Here is an 18,436-nt window from a genome sequence, read left to right on the forward strand (position 1 = left end):
AGCACAGGAGAAACCCATCCTTTGACACTGTGTAAGGGAAGCCTAAGTGTTAGGTGAAATGGAGAATATTAATTTTGTGAATGTGTTTTCCCTGTCTGAGCAAGAAATGTTATTCTGCATGCAAGTGATGAAATCAGCAAGAAAGGAGGCTGCAGACCAGAAATATTTGCTCCTTTACTGGGAGCATTTAAGATGGTCACAGGGAATTGTATCTCTTTATCTCTCTCAAATCACCCTGTTCTTGTACATAAGCAAATAACTTCTCTGACGCTCACTACTGGGGAAAAGGCATGCAAGGCTGCAATGAAAACCAGTGTATTTCTGGCCTGAGGGCATTTTCTTTCTTCACTCTGAGGGTTCAGCTCTCTGCAAGTGATTCTACCTTACCCTTAGCAGGAACCTGTTCAGTACATGAGAAACAAAGCATTTCTATAACTTCCAGACTCTTCTACTTACTCTCTCACCAGGGTCTGCCGCTGTTAATTAAGTCTATTCCATGTCCAAAACCAACATAGCAAGAAATTTCTGGCATGCTGTGGCAAGCTGTCTACTGTATGGGAATCAACCCTTGTGACAGCAATCTCCAGTTTAAACCAGTCTCACAAGAGAGGAGGTGAAGGGCATACCTGATCATTAATTGTTCACCTTGTCTCTAATCTCTCCTTTGCTTCCTGATGTGTGTGCAACCATGGAAAGAGCAAGCATGGGGAAAGGAGCTACACCTAGCCCTTACCTTTTAGGTGGGTTTCACCTGCTCCCCTCAGGCAATTATTTGCTGCAGCTGTACAATTGGGTTCTCCTGTTGTTCATTACTAAATAACCCACCCGCGTGTTGCTTGGAGTGATGGAAATGGCCACAGCTTTATCATAACATTTGTGGACGATACATGGAAAGCATTGTAGTCGCATCTTGTACTCTTGATGTTTCTGCATCCCATCTAGAATTTTCCAACATACAGTTTGTTCTGTTCAGGTATGGAGAGGGTTCAGTAAGGTGAGCCACCAAGGCCCTAGGCACTTAGGACATTTGAAATCGTGAATCTGAGCTGTAGGTAATAAGCTTAGTGCACAGGGAGACAGTAAGTGAAAAAGGGTGGCAGTTTCTTAGATGCTACAGAGGAGCAGAAAGTGCAGTTTCCTTCAGTGCAGAAGCTGGATTCCAGTATACAGATGCAGGGAACTTCTCCCTGGCTCATGTTTTAAGTGAAACAAAGTTTAGCCAGGTGGCCATGGTTTTCAAGGGACTGGATCAGAGAGGGTCTTGCAGGAAAATACCTAAGGGAGTAAAGCCAGTAGTTTACATTTATGTGTTGTTGATGGTGTAACTGCAGAGAAAAATGGATCTTGGAAACAGACAAATATAGACTCTGGTTCTGCTGGGAACAGGGATTATTTCCCATAATCTGAAATAATCATTATTTCCCATAATCTGAAACAGCACATACTTCCCAATGCTTGAAGCAGGAGACCAGACAAGCCTCCAGTGTGCAATTAGGGAGGCTGTGTGGCTACTGGTAACAACAGGATTTTCAATGAGCGCACTCATGCTGGTGCATATCGTGATCTAGTTTGATAGACTTGTCATGATGATGGGCTCCACTTTCTCATACTGGCAGCAAGTGATGAAAGTGGGTATTGATCACCAAAAGGAGCAGGCATCCTGCCACCAACTTTCGAGGTGTGTTTATCCTACTGTAAGTGTCTCTGCTTCAGCTCTGTGTCCTGCCTCTTCTGGTGCTGTGATTTCTATTGTATGCTGTTTACAACAGCAGAAAATGTTTAGAACTGCGTTTGCCAAGTGCTCCCAGTACTGGGCTGTGTCGTTGCAGCTGGTAGGGATGGCTTTTGTCAGGAGAGTTTCTCACTCTTGAAACACAACAGGAAAATAAAAGAAATGACCAGACAAGAATGCGGCAAGTGAGGAAAAAACAAAGGAAAAAGAGAAAGAAAAAAAAAAAAAAAAGAGAGAAAATTAGTCCCCTGTCTTTCTTAATACTTTCTTGCCTGTGAACCATTCCCGCTGAACTGTAAAAGAGGAAACCAATTTACAGATTTGATTTTACTGCTGAGAGATGTGAAATCACCGCAGTGAAGATGGTCATTTAAACTACCATCCTGGTGAAAGTTTCAGTTTCCATGAGGAGTGATTTCTTGAGATTATGCTAACTGCAGGTTGAAATCATTAGCAGAACCCAGATGCTCCTTTTCCCCCAGAGTTCTGGATATCCCTGAAGTGGCAACATTAAAATGAGGTGTCAGCAGCTATTTTTGTTTGTTTCCTTACTTGCTGCCCTAAAAATCTGTGAGCTTTAAATAAATGGGAAATAATATCTGCCAACTGTGCAGAGTGGAGAAAATAATGTCTTGCTGAAGAAATTCACATGATTCTTTGAAGACAACTCTTTGTAATTGTTTTCCTTGCTTTGAAGCAGCCTATAATTTTCTTCCACCTGTGCCACTATTGGGTGCATTTGTTTTGCATTGACACAACAGGCAAGAGCTAACCTTCTTCCACCCACTCCTCCATGGCAGTCTGGACACTTGCCTGGTGTGCAGGATGAAGCCAGCAGGAAACTTCTTTGCTGAAACGAACAGTGGTAGCTCCTCCAGTGTCATGCCGCCCATCTCCTCGAGGGCCACAAGATCCCTGTCAGGTTTTTTGTGGAATTGGGGATTTTTTCATTTTTTTCCACCATGTTCTTCTGGATACATATACCATAAGCCTTAGCCTGCCATCAGATTTGGGCACGTATTTTCCCGGTGAGGTAAATCAAATAGCATATAGTTTCTGTGCTGCTCTATGGAGTGCTTTCTGCACATGTCTGACCTGGCTTTAAACCAAAGAAATCAGGTGCTTCCACCAGTGCCAGGGGAGTCCAGGAGCTTTACCACAGCTTTAGTGCCCCAAGGATTTACATGGCTTTAGAGGTACGTGTTTCTCTGCAGACAGTATTAACTCTCTGAGCTGAATAATCTCTGTAACACTTCCCACACTGTGCTGGCAGGGTTCTAAACAAGAACAAAAATTATTTTGTAACAGAAAATTGAAGTATTCTCTGACTGCTGTGTCACAGAGAAGCATTTTGGTATAATTTGTTTTTTTGAAGGTCTTATATTTGCTTTGGGTTTGTGTTTTTTTTTTGTTGTTGTTGGTGGTGGTTTGTGGTTGTTTGGGTTTTTTTGACTGGAACAGTTTGACAGGTCTGATACTAAACGGTATGTTATTTTGATCAAATGTAACACATGATTCAGACAAAAATCCTGAACACCCTCTCTGATGAATGAAAAATCAGTGGTGTTAGGATGAGCATGAGAGAAGGACAAGCACATAAAAACTTAACAAACACCCTCAAAACAATCTGTGGTTCAGGGACTTCCTGAACCAGATGCAATTTCAGTTTGTGTAGTAACCCTCACAGCATTCCTTATCTCTGACTGTCCCCAGGCTCCCCATCACCTTCTTGCGCACACAGTATCATGAGACAGGGATTTCCACAGCAGACCATTGTCTTGGCTTCAAACCTGCCCCATCCAGTTTCACTTGATGCCCCTCTTTTTCTGACAGGGGGAGACAGAGTGAGCAATATATGCCCACTGCCTGTCTCCATGCCCCTACTCACAATTCTACATATCTCCATTTTGTCTTCCCATCACTTCTGTCTTCCAAGTGGATGGGGTCTTAACTGATATATTTGTTTTTTAGCAATAGGAGAGTGGCACTGGCCACCATTAATGCTAAGAAGCAATTGCTTCCTTTCCAAAATCAAGCTTCTTAGAAAAGGAAACAAATTTATAGTTTCCATGTTGCACATCCACATGTGAAGGCCTGAGTACAAATTTCATTTTTCATTGAACAGATTTCAGAGCATGAGTAACTCTCCCTTTTGACCTATGTTCTTTTCCTATCACTCTGTCTGTGAGTAAAAAATCAAGTACTTTCACTTTCCCATTTTCCTAGTATTTTTGGTGAAGGGAGGGATATAAGGTTTAAATCTTATTTTACTCATGAATATCCCAAATATTCAGAGCATCCTGAGTATGCCTCCCAAATGGTACTCCTCTACCATTTTGGAAAGGTAACCATCCATGATGATTATCTGTATTCTTACAAAAGCAGCACACATCAGATAGATACAAATCTTTTATTTTAAACATACCACATTCACAGCAGAACTGACATCAGTGCCTGTTCTCCACCTCTTTTCAACTTAGTTTCTGTAATCCCTTCACTCCTTGAAAAAAAAAAAATAACAACCACTTGGTGTCCACAGAATAGCTTCAAGGAACTGTGTATGTGTGTGTGTTTGACATCTCAGCCAACAGTTTTCACTACCCCCCTCAAAAGATGCAGAAAAACTACAAAATTGGGTCATCCTGTATATACTCGAGCATCCTCCTGGCTCCTGCCTTCCCCCTATGGCTTAAGCTCTGTGCATCCTTGCCAGAGGGAGGAGACCAGGGATACTCTTGAAGGTTACTTCTTGAAGGTGGTAAGTATTAACCACTAGCTGAAGCAGTGAGGGATTACTCCCTGCACTGTAGGGGGGAAAAAAAAATTAAAAAAAAGGATGTGGATTTAACTGAAGCTGTCTGGTATAAACCTGTTTGTTTAAAGCAAGAGCTTTGTTTTCTGGGTTCCATGACCTTTATTAAATTTGTAACTTAACAGGCGTACTTGGAAAAAAAAATACCTGTAAGTAGATGAACAGAGTAATGATGAACATTTACTGGCTTCAGCATAGGTAAGTGCCTTAACAAATGCTCAGGTGTAAGTGTGTGCTCTACATCCCAGTGTTTTCAGTAAAGTTCTGAATCAGGAGCCTGCTTAAGTGGGGTCTGGTTTCATGTACTGAATGTCTGAAATCCTTGTCACGCCAATTTTGGTGGGATTTTTGTCCGCCAGTCCAGTCGTCTCACATTGTTTCAGAACACGCTCATATAAACAAGGAACACATATGGTCACAACCTTCAGTGGCTGAGAGAAACCTAAATTGGATGTGATCTAGTGACATGAAGGTGAAACATTCTAATAGCTAATTACCAATTCTCTGATTCATGCAATCTTCAGAGCAAAAAAAGAATACTTTTGCTGTCATACTCCTCAGCCATAGCTGTGGTACAAAATCAGAGGGTAGAGGCGTGCAGTCAGGCTGACTGGAAGCCAGTGAAATGGAAATATGAGCAATATTCCAATTTAACTCCATAGAAGCCCACTAGTTAGTAAGTAGTTCATGTATTTTAGTGCCTGCTGTGTTGCTGCCTACAGGGAAAATACTCTAAGTGCTTCCCCTTTCTCACAAAGAAAAGAAGTTTCCATCTATGTTTTATAAGGCTGTCTTGTCACATCCATTATACAGCGTGACACAACCAGCCAGAGGAAGTATTGTGGTGATTTCCATCGTGTGTTTCAGCAAGACCTTTTTTGTGAGGGGAAGAATACATATATGTATACAAAAGTATATTTATGTATAGACACACATACAAATGTAGGTCAGTTAACTGTGAAGATGTAGGTGGCCTGTAGAGTGTCAGTGGGCTGTTAATGCCTACATATGTGAAATCCAAATATTCTGTCATCTGGCCAGCTTGGCACAAACAGGGCAGAATTATTACTGTTCTGAGAATATTAGGCCATTACCTGTAACCGCTTTTAGAACTACTTTATTCCAGTCCATGGCTGACCAGCTATTTGAGGAAATAGCAAAGAACAAATTCTAGTTTTCAGTCACTGAAGTATGCTGTTAATATCGCAGAATGAAGAAAATTCCAAGAGAGAACCCTGAACAGTGTTGGGGTTTTTTTAACCCCTGAGTCATCCAATATCCTGTTCCATTCAAAAATGCAAAGGGGAGATGGTGATTGGAGGAGTGATATGAGGGATGATCCACAGACTATCAATTTTATATAAGGAAAGATTTTTAAAGGTGCATGCATAAATTTTATATGCTTATGTGTACACAAATGCAAACTATCTTCTGCGTGCACAGAGCAATGCAACGTCAAGTTTTCAGCTGAAGACAGGCACTGCTTGTGACATTTTAGTTATCCAAAAAGCCAGTCTTCCTGTTCTGAAACAACTTCAGCAAAATATTTTTGTTCAGCAGTAATATTCTTACATACTTCAGACAGTGGGGAGTATGTGTGTGTAGATGCAGAAATACACAAATAATCATCATGTAAGACTGTGCAGTGTATTACAGAACTGCTTGACATAAGCATCATTTGACTACTTTGCCTCTTCTGGGTTCATTACTCCAGCCCTCTCATCACCATTCTGACGTCTCTCTCTCCAGCAGGAGTGGTCCAGACACTTACCTAGCTCTGTGTTTTGCTTTGTTTTGAGGTAGCCTGGCTAACTAAAAAAAAAAAAAAAAAAAAAAAAAATTTCCCTTTTAAATATAATGCTTTCACTCAAAGTGCCCTGGTTTGAGGTCCAATATAAGCATGATTAATTTCTGCATAGGCAACATCTTCCTATATGCCCCTTGAGGACAAGGCATGAAGGTTTGAAATCCCTGGGAAGCAGAGAATTCCCAAAGCATCAGTAGGGCACCTGGGAATGAGACAGAAAAATTGCTTTGGGGGTTAAGGAATCCCCAGATTTCTTCAAGCCCAACACTACAGCTACTGAAATATTTAAATAACAAAAACATGCTTTCACAGATAGGGAATAAAAACTGTTGATCTAGTAAAAACTGAGAGTGATATGCTTATTTGACTGCCTCCATTTACTACTCAGTATTTCTGTCTTGGCTGCAAAATCTAAAACAAGCAAAGATCTCCAGGAGAAGGAACCTGATCTGGGGTGGGGATGTGTGAGGAGAAACACTACCTGCAATGTGCAGAAGACTGATGAAAAGCAAACAGTTATTCCTTCCTAAGAGGAAGGTGTTGCAGAGGAGAAAAGCAGGTTGTTCTGCTCTTGAAACACCTGAGAGAGTCTGCTGCTTGCTGAAGGGAGCAGCCTGGGCACGGATGAGTGGCCGTGTTCATGAACATGACCGTGAAAACCCTCAGCTGTGGAAATGACCGTGCTGTCCTTGGCTCCTCTTGGTCAGCCCAGCTTCTGGGAGCCGGTACAGGCCAGCTGCTGGTGTGTGCTGGTGGCTTGAATTCTAAACAAAGCCTGCTGGGGGTTACCCATCCCATTTGCTTTTCAGGTAAATCCCGTGCAATCTGGCTGAAAAACCTTCTCCCCACTGAGCCCAGAGAAAGCCTTACCACCAACCTCGCCGGGGAAAAACACGGTCTACAAGCCAGCTCCCTTCCTTCGTGATGCCGCCCACTGCTTTCGTGTCGCCTCGCTGTCACACAATTGCACCACGCCATCCGCGTTTTTGGCCCGGTGTCTCAAATGCAAAAGCGCATCTTTGTCCCTTTAACTTCTCTCTCAGCTGTTATGCCTGTTTTCTCCCCTCCTCTGGGACTGTGCACTCTGTTGCTGCTCTGGCTGCCGGGAACGAGCGAGGAGAATTTCTCCTGCTGGCGAGCGACCGGCTAGTCTGGGGCTGGCGTCTTCCCAGGACACTGCTCTTTGCATACCAGCAGGCAGAGAAGCAGGTGAAATGGGACTGGTGACATCTGTACAGATGCGTTTGACTGCTTACGTGCTTTTACGGATCCGTTACCCTTAAAGCGTCCGTTTCTCTGACGAGGTATTTCTCTCTCTCTCTCTCTCTCTCTCTATCTCAAATTATTTTTCCAAGGAGAAAAGGAAAAGGCAGACAGAAATAGAAGGCAAGAGACAACAGCTTGAGGACCAGATACTTCAGCTGCAGCATTTCAAGGTAAGGGATTGATGCCAGAAATGATGGATTGACTAAATCTGTTCATTATTAGACATGCAGATCACACGTCTGAGAGCTGGGAAGAGCCCACTCCGACATGAAGCAGCTTTCACTGCCGGAGCCTATCTCTTGCAGTGATCGTGTCCTGCCTGCTTTTCATTCTGTGTGTTTCGTGCACAGGACCATGTTGCAGAAACGGCTTAGGAGCATGGAGTCGGGAGGGTGTAAGCACAGGCAGCACGGTGGTGCTGTTATTATTTAACACTGTTATTTATTATACATAATGATAAGACACCAATTGCTGTGGATTGGGTGTGCGCTGCATAGCTTCAGTGAGCACTTTCTGCCTGCAGAGCTGCGTTGGATTTTTCTGGTGCCTGTCATTAGATTTTGTGCGTGTATGTGTGTGTGTTGCAGAGAGGGTGTTAGTTAGCATGCATGCGTGTAAAGCTTTAATTGTAGGATGAAGTTATTAGGCATACATGGCATAATAAAATGGGCATGTATCCACATGCAGGGCTGGTGTTGATGCATATGCGTGTCTCTACATGGAGAGGCGCCTTGATATTTAACAGGGTGACGAGCAGCCCTAGTCCCTGTTGGACTCCATGACAGCTGCAGACAGCACCATTTGAGAGCCGTCCTAGTTATTTCTATCATTTATCCTTCCTGTCAGTAGCAGAATGTGTCTTTACATTTGTGCATAGCAAAGAGAAGAACAAAAATGTGTAAGTGATCTTTTTGTAACCAGTGCACATTTGTGATCAAATCTCATTAGATTAGTTTAGTGGGGCAGCTTGAGGGATTTCAGTTATTAAAAGATCTGAGAAAGATGATCAGGACTGGACAGTTTATCCTTGCAGCAAGTGAGCTGGGCTATATTTTTAAAAATAAGATATTTAGGTTGCTCGTGCAATAGTATGTGTGTGTGTGTGTGTGTGAACAGTGCACCTGCGTGGGGCGATGATGCGCAGAATATCGTCTCTGCCTACGCATGCACCTGAAGACTAGACTTCAAGTTATGCTACAGACAGGATCCTTCCCCTGTCTCTCCAAGCCCCAGCCATCATGTTCTGTAAACTATTCCTCATTTTCTGGTAGACATGATGCAGTTAAGCCCAAGTAATTGATTGCAGCCTACATAAAATGTCCATCGGGTTCACTGTAAATCTATGGATGTCACACATTGTCTTTGATGTTACCAGTCAATGATGTGATTGCATTTCTGTGGGGCAACAGGAGTTGCCATTTCGTTCAGGCTGCCACTGACTACAGGCAAGGGAGAATTTCTTCTAACAACTGTAGGGTGATGCGGCAGGGCAGTAAGATCCCTTTCCATTGCCTTCATGATGGTTGCTTATTTTCTTCTTGCTGCAAAGCTGAGGACTCCCTTTATCACATTAACTGTTTCAAAGCTAACTGAACTATGCTTTTTCATTAAATTCTTAAAGCGGAGTCTTTGGGGAAGCCAATTCTGGCAGCTCTCTATTTCATCTGATTTATTTTGATATAGCTGTTGCTAAACTAAATTTTATCATCATCCATAGGGAAAAGTAAACCCTCTCAAGGTGGTGCAGTGGGGTCAGCCCCTCAGCTGGTGTAAACTGGCACTGATTTCAGCCCTGCTATGCTGATTGCCACTAGCAGAGGTTCAGTCTTGCTGCACAGATTTCCTGAGTGACACACATGAAAATTAACTATTTCCCTTTATTATTTAGCTCACAGCCTGGAGCAAGAGCAGCAATCATACAGAAAGCTAAGGGGACAGCACAGAAATTTAAAATGGCAGCTTTCTCAGCTAAACACACAGCCATATTTAAGGTCTGTAATTCTGGGTGCAAGGATAAGCGTCAAGATATGATAGGATATTCTCTACATCTCCATTCAGTGGCATCACTTGTCATTAGAGAAGTATGTTGCTTTTAGTGGAGTGGTCATGGTGACTGCTGCTCCAGGAGCTGTCTGTAGCACCTCACAGTACTACCAAATAACTGTCTGCTGGGAGACCTGGATGAGGTGGTAGCAGGCGTCTGTCTGGGATTGCAGAGTTCATCCTCACTGCTGCTAGGCACTTCCTAAACAGAGACTGGACCCAGGGGCAAAAAAAAAAAAAACAAAAAAACAACAACAAAAAAAAAAACAAAACAAAAAAAAAAAACAACAAACAAAAAAAAACACAAAACAGGAAAAACAATTAGAGGTACCGGCTGATGATTTTTCCCTTTCTCTGTGGAGACAAACCAAGTAAACTGCATTTTCTTTTCATGCTTTCTTAAGTGTTCTGCTTGCTTAGTGGGAAGCTGACCAAAATGGTATTTGGCCTGCGAGGCTGCTTTGATCATCTGAAAAGCTGCGTGTCCTCCCCCCACCTCCCCATGGCTCTCCCTCACCTCACCTGGTTTGCTCTGAGACTCTTAAAGCCAGGGGCTCCAAGTCTTCTATGAATATAGTCCTCTAGTCTGATATGGCTCCCCAGTCTAGCTCACACAGCCTAAAAGAAGTGCATCCATTTTCCTCTGGAAGTGCTAGGTAGAAAGTGGTTAATTTCCTGAATTATGTGGATTTCAACTAATTCAGTGCAAGATGTAAAGCCAGGTCAAAGAAAACAGGCTTGCCTAGGGAGACCATGCATTTCCTGGAAATGCTGTGAGGTTGTTGATGTATGGCGTAAGGACTTCATATCAGTGTTCATTAAAGTTTACTGTGGAGAAGCCTTTGAAAATATTATCTGGGTTAATCCTGCATCTGCAGTATCTGGGTTGATCCCACAAGCTTAGCAGCTTGAGTTCACCCAATGACATTCATGCCAGGATTCAGTGGGTTCACTTCATTTTTGTGCGATGCCAGAATAATTTTCTTTTTAGAATCCACTGTGTAAAATAGCATGTTTGGTTACCTAATAAAGGTTGTGGAAGCTACAGGGGTTCTGTTAATTTCAGACAATTTTATTCACAGAGGAAAAATATTTAATAGAAATAGTTTATTGCAAATGTTTATGCTGGATCACCTACAGTCTTCAAGTTGCTGATGCCAATTAGACCTCTGGCAAAATGTCTTCACTCTATTACCAGTTCATTCATTTTTCCCTTGTTACATACCTGTCTGAAAATAAGGGAACAGTGGCTGCTGCCCCGTTGTTCTGGGCAGAAGAACCCAGCAAATGCTGGAGTTAGTAAATGTCAGCGCTGAACGTGGGCAAGGCTTTGGCAACACATTTTGCAAAGGCTCCTGAGAATGAGGCCAATGGCTTTATGGCTGAGGACACCAGGACAAAAACGTGGCTCAGCTATTGATCTCTGTGAGTTTCTGAGTTAATCAGTGAAACCCTGTGAAAGTTTGGAGTAGGAGAGAGTCTAGAGTAGTGTAGGCTCTAAAAACTGAATTCCCTCATTGCTGACAGTGAAAGCCATTGTCACCTTTCCTGTGAATCACTGGGAAGTGGGGACGTTGGTGAGCGTGGAGCATCCACGTGGTACTTCAGGGCCGTCGGGGCACTCTGTTGAAGGCAGGAGGTGTATTTGTCTATGGTACAATCAGATGCTTCACTGGAGAGGCCCTTGGTGTTGGAAAAGGTATAAAGGTGCTTTGAAGCCCCATATTTTGAGACTGAACATGCTGGGTTTCTCTGATAAGAGGCAATTTACAGTAGCTCCACTTGCAGCCCACCTACTTTAATCCTTAATACCAAAACAATCCTCTGTCATTCATATAACACAAGATGTGTTTTGTTGTGTTTTTTAATAGTAGATAGAGTTTAAACTTCATGCTTCAGCAGTTCATTGACTGTATGCCTACAACTGGGGCTTGCCACATCTGTGGGAACTGGAGGTGTTACCATCTTCTATAGTTTGAAATCAGAGAAGTGGCTAAAATTTACCTTATGCAAGCATACTGTCTGCAGTATCCATCAGCATGATGTGTTTTCTTGAGGAAGACAATAATTTATTTTGATTGATTAGTTGCACTGGAGATATAACCTACAAGCAACAGCTGCTTTTAAGAACTTGTTCATCTAGGCAGCAGTTGGGCAGGCCCATTTTAATGGAGATGTTTACTATTTCAAATAAACTCTAGGGTAGAAGTGTTTCTTCCAAGATCCGTCTGCTTCTGTAGTTGAACAGAATGTCTGTAATTGTTTGTTGTTGCTCTGTTTGGTGGTGGCTGGTAATAAAACAAACAGCACACAACCTCTAAATTGAATGAAAAATCACTTCTCTGCTGTTATTTTAACCGTTACAATAAATCCATTTACCACAGTTATTTTATTTCTGGAGTGGTATAAATATTAGGGACCTATTTCTGTTAACATCTGCTTCTTAAAGACTGCAGTTCATGAACACTTAATCTATAACATAATTACATCTTTACTCTGAAGGAAAGGAAAGCCTTCTTATGTTACAGAGATTATGTTGTGGTATGGTTTTTGTTAAAACTATTTTACCTATAAATAAATTCTAATTTTATTTTTCCACAGTTATATTGCTATCTACAATTCATTCTAGTCATGAAATAACTGCTGTCAGAGAATATAAATAGATCCATTGATCTATATATCTATGCAACAGTGTGGAAAAACAAAGATGACTTTTGCGAATGAAGGAATGTTTTTATTCTTTTATGTTGAATCCCTTTATGATTTTCAAGTAAATTAATCCATAAACCAAATGGCAACTCAGTCAAGCACACAAAAAATATTTTATGATATCATGGGCACTCTCCATTGTCTATAGGGTCAGGGCAGTAGCCCCCAAAACGTGTTCTTATTAATAGTTGAGCCATCATTCTGGTCTACGTTGTCTGCTGCAGTAGTCCCAGGCTCACCACACCTCTGCAAGACTGGAAGGTCATCTCCATTTCCCAACTGCAGTTCTGGGGCATGCAGAGGTTAAGAGCTAATTTGGAGATAAATTTCCATTTCCACAGCATAGCAGCCACCTGTTCATCCCTTTCTGTGCATTAGCATCTTTGGGCTGATGCCTACCTTTCCCTGGAAAGCTTACCTCCCACCAGGATTTAAGATGAGAAGTGAAAGTCTCTCTGCTAACCTGTTTCATGATCCAGAAGAGAAATGCAGATTCATTAGGCCAGAAAGGGAGTGGTAGGGGGAACAGGACTGCACAGCCTAAGGATTTAGGGCACTTGCTCTTTCTGAATTGCTTACAGAGTACAAAATCTTTGGATATCCTTGCCAGGCAGTAGAGATTAGAAAGGAGAGATTTCAAAAATACTTGTAGGTTTTCTTTTCAAGTAATCAGAAAACAAAATATCTATCCCCAGATAAAATCTTTTAGCCACAATAGAATAGTTTCTCCGTGCCAGCTATGCAAATTGACTACCCCAAAGAGATGAAAGCTTTAGTCCTTTAACTCATGTTTCTTATCTGCATGTCATTGCCACACAGCTGAATATACTGTAATTATTCTGGTACAATCCCTCTGCGAGAATGCTTTCGTTCGGCAAAAAGGTATTGTTGTATGAGTTGTACTTCAAACTGGGGTAGAGTTATCCTGGGATGACCATGTAAGGAGACACTTCCCCATACATGCAAGAATTCCTTGAAACCCATCAAAATTGGTGCTCACGTTTTCACCAATAGCAAGGTGCTTTGAGCAGGTTATTGCCACTCCAGCAGTTTCCATTTCAGCCAGACCATGTCAAAGTAGCTCGGGAATGTTTACAGCTTGCTTCAACCCCTCTCTGCCCCTCATAATGGCCCAATATGTGCTCAAAAATTAATTCACATGACCTGTGTCCAGCTTTTAAAACAATGAATGTAAGGGCTTCTAAGACCAGAAAAGAAAGGAATCTGTGAAAAATAGCTTTTCTTTTTGCCTCTTTTGACTGATGTGTGTATATGGGAAGGAGTGATAAACTGAAGCCGAGGAGAAACTGAATAAGACAGGAAGTTATTATTTCGGAAGATAATACTAAAAGCAACTCTGACTGTGTAGTAATGATGATAACTTGCAAAGCCTATTTGTTTTGGGCGGAGAGGGTTGCCAGTTTTCAAAATCTCAGATTGCTAACTATTCCAAAAAGAGGTTTGTTTTGGTTTGGGTTTTTTTGTTTGTTTGTTTGGTTGGTTGAGGTTTTTTTTCCTCCTAAAACCAGGCTTTACTTCCTTTGAAAACATGGAGTGAGTACTTACAGGGAAAACCAAAGCGTACCTAAATTTCTGGTTCCAGGAGGTAGAAGTCTCATCAAAACTTTTTCGTGTGTGTATCTATAAAAGAGGGTCTTACTCAGTTTTTCAGTCCAACCACATGAAGTCCGGAAACTTCAGCTAGCTTGAAGCTATTTCTTGCTCCAGCTCCAAAATTCCCTGGGAAACACAGACGTTCTCACAGTTATAAAGTAATTTATGTGTGAGGGGACACTGAGGTCTGCTCATGCCCCCACCAGCAGGAGCAGGTTGCTCCCATGCCCATCCTCATCCCATTGTGTTTGGACTCTTGCCCAGGATGGAGATCCCTTAGGCCGCCTGGGAAATCTGCTCCCACATACACCCTCATTGCATCATCCCCTTTTGGAAGCTGTGTCCCCACACTGCCGGTGTGTGCCTGATGGGACAGCCTGGTCCTTGCATCCCTCCCCTTACCCCTGCAGCAGCCGCTGACAGTTGTTTGTTGTTTATTCTCATTGTGGTGCTCAAATCTCACCACAAGCAAAATGACAAATAACCGGACAGAGCCATCATTACCATCCTGCCATGAAGAAGTCCAAAATCTTAAATAGTTTTCCCAAAGAGAGTTACTGAAGAATAAAGCCTAAGTCTCCAGCTTAGGTACCAACATGATCGCTTTCACTTGTTACCTCAAGCAGAACTTTCTGGTAGCATGGATGTATAGGAAATATATGTAGAAAAGAGCCTGTGTTTGAATTATCTTTCATCATATTGTTGTTTTTTGTCTCAACGTCATCTCAAGTCTTTAATGAATATTAAAAAAACCTTACCTTGTAGCAGGCTGTACCTATGAAGCCCTTTGGTGAAACTAGTCTGTACAGACCAGGGCTCTGTGGCTGCTAAATTATCTAAGCAAGAAAGACCCAAACTTTGTGTCTTCTCTCACAAAGTCTTGACAATGTCTCTTGCTGTGGTGGGTTTCCTTGCAGCTGGAAGAACTTGTGTTTTATTCTGTCTTTGTATGGAATCTACTGTCTACTTGGTTTACAAAGTAAAATAAAGTATGGGACCTGAGCAATTTAAAAACAACACAAAATATTTACACTGGTGTTCTTGCTAATGGATGGGAAGCTTACTCCAAGGATGTAATACAATTGGCACATTTTTTCCCAAATGCCTTCCTAATTGTGCCTCTGTACAGCTGCAAATTCTGTTCCTGAGAGTTTTTAAACAAACAAAGCATGAGACCATCATGAAGGAGCTTCAACTATGATCATACCCATCCTTTAAGTAGCTTACCATGGACGTGCCTTTCCTGTGCCTCTGCAGCTCCGGTTGCACGCGGCTGGCTCTGCAGCTGCACTATCCCATCCCCTTGCCTTACCACGGGGGCACCCAGCAGAGAGCAGGCCCTTCCCAGGTGAACACAAATCATGCTAGCTATGTCAGTCTTCCCTCACCCATTTATGTTGTCATATTGTGCTATTTAACATGTACCTGTCTGCTCTGTTGCTGTGCTGAACATGTGCTTTGAGAAAGAGCAGTGACTGAGTAAGCACTCAGGGGAGCTGAAGGGCTGTCAGATGTACCAGCTACAGCAAAGAAACAAGGTGGGAAGGATTATCTCTGCAAAGTCTTTTGGCTGCCATGATTCCAAGTGGAGCTGATCATAATAGTGGCCATCATTTATTTTTATTTATTTATTCATTTTATTTACTATTTATTTACTCACCTCCCCCTATGCACCCCGCCTTGCACCACATCCCAGTGGCACACTGGTGCTGTAGCAAACCTCTGTCGCCCCAGGAGCTATGGGGAAACAGGAGACAGGCTACTTGGGGGCAGGAAGAACACCAGTTCCTTGAATGAGCAGACTGCCTTGGGGGCACCAGGCTTTCAAGCAGCTCTCAAGACCTGAGGACCAGTGATCCTGAGCTCAGGGGTCCACTGCAGTAAGGGTTTTATGAAAAGGGAAAACTCAGGTAAGTGAGAAGAAACTTTGTAGGAGGTTAAGCCATCAGTCTCCGATGCCTGGTCACAAAAGGTTGTCAATTACAGTGGACAGGTCTTAACATGCTTGAAAAAAGTTAATGTGTTTTAATGTTCTGTGTGATGAATACACATTAACTGACAACTGGAAAATATGTGTGACTCTTGGTCTAAATGTATACTTCTTAAAAAAATTTTTTAAGGCATCACTTCCTTAAAATATTTCTAAGAAATGTTTTGTTCTGTTATAACAAGAACAAGAACAAACTTGCAACTCTACAGGATAATATTTAATCTGCTTTATAAACATGCTATTTGATCTTGGGCTGGCTAAGCTCCACAAGCTAACATACTCTTTTTTTTTGTTGGATTATATTTATGTTAGCTATGACATTGTGGTTGAAGTCAAGACTACAATCGAGCTGCATGTTTTTCAACATAACTTAATTCCCTAATCTGGGCAGCATTTGAGTCGTATCCATGTATCATGCAAACATGCTCCTTGTTTTAGGAGTGTTTTAGGTGACTGGAAAGGCAACAGAAACTTTGGCTGCTATGCAAAATCAGATCATACTGGCAAGAGGGGTATGGCTACTTGTTCTGTTCCAGGGCCAGTCATGCCATAGAAGGCCACATCCATCTTGTGGCAGAACAGAGTAAAATCTCTTGTGCTTGCTGAGGACCACATCTCTCCTCCGTTTTGCAAGCAGACTCTCTTGTGCTGAAACCCCACATAGGAGAACTCTGCATCAGTCTGGACAAAGAGTTGAACTGTTTTGTTCACCTACCAGAAAATGAAATACTACAGCATCACTCAGGAATACATTTTGAAGGAGCTGCTTATTTCAAGATGGACCCATGTGTCATTCTGCTTATGTCTACAGCCCTTCTCTGCATTTGCATATTTATTTAGGAATGGTTAAGGGCATCTGATATTAATGTGCCTGCTCACACTACAGCCATGCAAACAACTTTTTTTTTTTCCATTTTTTTGGAATGCAAGGGAAGGCCTGCTGGCAAAGGACCAAGTCTTTCTATAATCTTGGTACATATCCCAGTAACCTCTTTGCTAATACTGGCAATTGTGCTGTACACCAGCAGGTTCAACCTAGACCTGCTGGTAACCTGCAACTATCTGGGTTAGGGCCAGCTGGATGTCAGAGAAAGCTGCCTAAAAATAAGGCAAGCAAGAGATGCAGTGTTCAGAACGACCATGGAAATGAAGTAAAAGGGAGGAATTCCAGAGTTTTAGTGGTGGTCATACTTGCACTTGTGCTGCTTGAAAACTCAGTTTTATCAACCCAGGAAGATGCTTGGGAGCGTGCACAGGCAGAGCAGGCTTTGTTGCTCCGGGAAACCTTCCCTCTTGTAGCTGATCCGGTGGCTGACAAAGCTGCAGTCCCTGGGTGGGGTGCTCCAGGTAGCTGCCAAACAGCAAAGCTGAGCTCATTGCTGCCTCCAGAGCTCCAGATCTGCCTGGAAAAATCAGCCTTTTTGTACCAAGGGAGCTTTCTGAAATGCAAAGAGCAAATCTGAAATGCAGCCAGTTATGCTAGCATCCTAATGGGAGTGTTTGGGGCTAATATCTGACTCTCACACTGCCAGGTGAAGAAAGAGGTTTATTGCACTCTTTTAGAAGGGCATGGGCTGATGATACGCCGATTTGAGAACATGAGGAACCAACCTCCTGCATGCACCCTTTTTCCAGGACAGAGATACTGAATTCATGTAGGGAAAAAAAAAATAACATCATAATAATAAATAATTCCAGCTCTGAACTGTTAATGTCTGGTGGTCTTCAGGCCTCAAAACCCAGAGACATTTCACAAAACTTCAATTTGGCAAAGATTTTGGTAATAGTGCCTTTGATGTAACACCACTGATTTCACTGGAATTACACCAGGGATCATTATTGCCCATTTTGCACGGCACAGAAGAGCATCATTACCCTGAATAGTCCACATTCAGTAGTGTTTCTCAAGAGCAGGTACATTTTACTGGAGGAGGCTATCTTGCGTCAACTTTTGACCTTTGTTTTTCCTCAGGATTATCAGCTTCATTGAAAATTACTCAGCAGCCAGAGGAGTGTTCCACTTTAGCAAGCACTGCCCTCAGGGAGGGATAGTACTGATTGCCCCTCTAACCACTTGTAAATACAAAAAAAACCAACCCAAAACGGCTTGAAGAAACTACCTCAAAAGGTGGCAGCCCCGCAAGAACTGTCTTTTATATCGTCACAAAGAGTCAAATGGCAAGTCTGGCAAATGCATCTGGGCCTCAGGTTAAGATCGCCATACCTCATGTGGGACTAGAAATGTGTTATTCTTTATGAGCAATGTTTATGGAAGTAGTTCCAAAATCAGCAATACTGCTGGGTAGAATTAATCACCTTTCACAAGCAGGGAGTCCAGAGGTGGAAGGTAACAGGCATAATGGTATATGAACATGGTGCTAAAAAGATTTACTTGTAACAGTAAAATGTTGCCGATACTTAAACTTTTGATGCAACATTAAAGCAAAATGCAGCACTGAAAGT

General features: G+C 42.3%; 1 protein-coding gene across 1 annotated transcript in view; it reads left to right on the forward strand.

Annotated features, from left to right (window-relative positions):
- The first annotated feature begins 5,074 nt into the window (after window positions 1–5,074).
- PALM2AKAP2 (PALM2 and AKAP2 fusion) overlaps window positions 5,075–18,436 on the forward strand; it is a 227,536-nt gene continuing 214,174 nt past the window's right edge. Inside the window, exons 1-2 of the mRNA XM_032981577.2 lie at window positions 5,075–7,560; window positions 7,707–7,787. Coding sequence (XP_032837468.1) covers window positions 7,276–7,560; window positions 7,707–7,787 — 366 coding nt within the window. The 5' untranslated portion in view covers window positions 5,075–7,275. The remainder of the gene's footprint in view (window positions 7,561–7,706; window positions 7,788–18,436) is intronic.

Source organism: Tyto alba, unplaced genomic scaffold, assembly GCF_018691265.1.
Source record: "Tyto alba isolate M040663 unplaced genomic scaffold, T.alba_DEE_v4.0 Super-Scaffold_13, whole genome shotgun sequence".
NCBI lineage: Eukaryota > Metazoa > Chordata > Aves > Strigiformes > Tytonidae > Tyto > Tyto alba.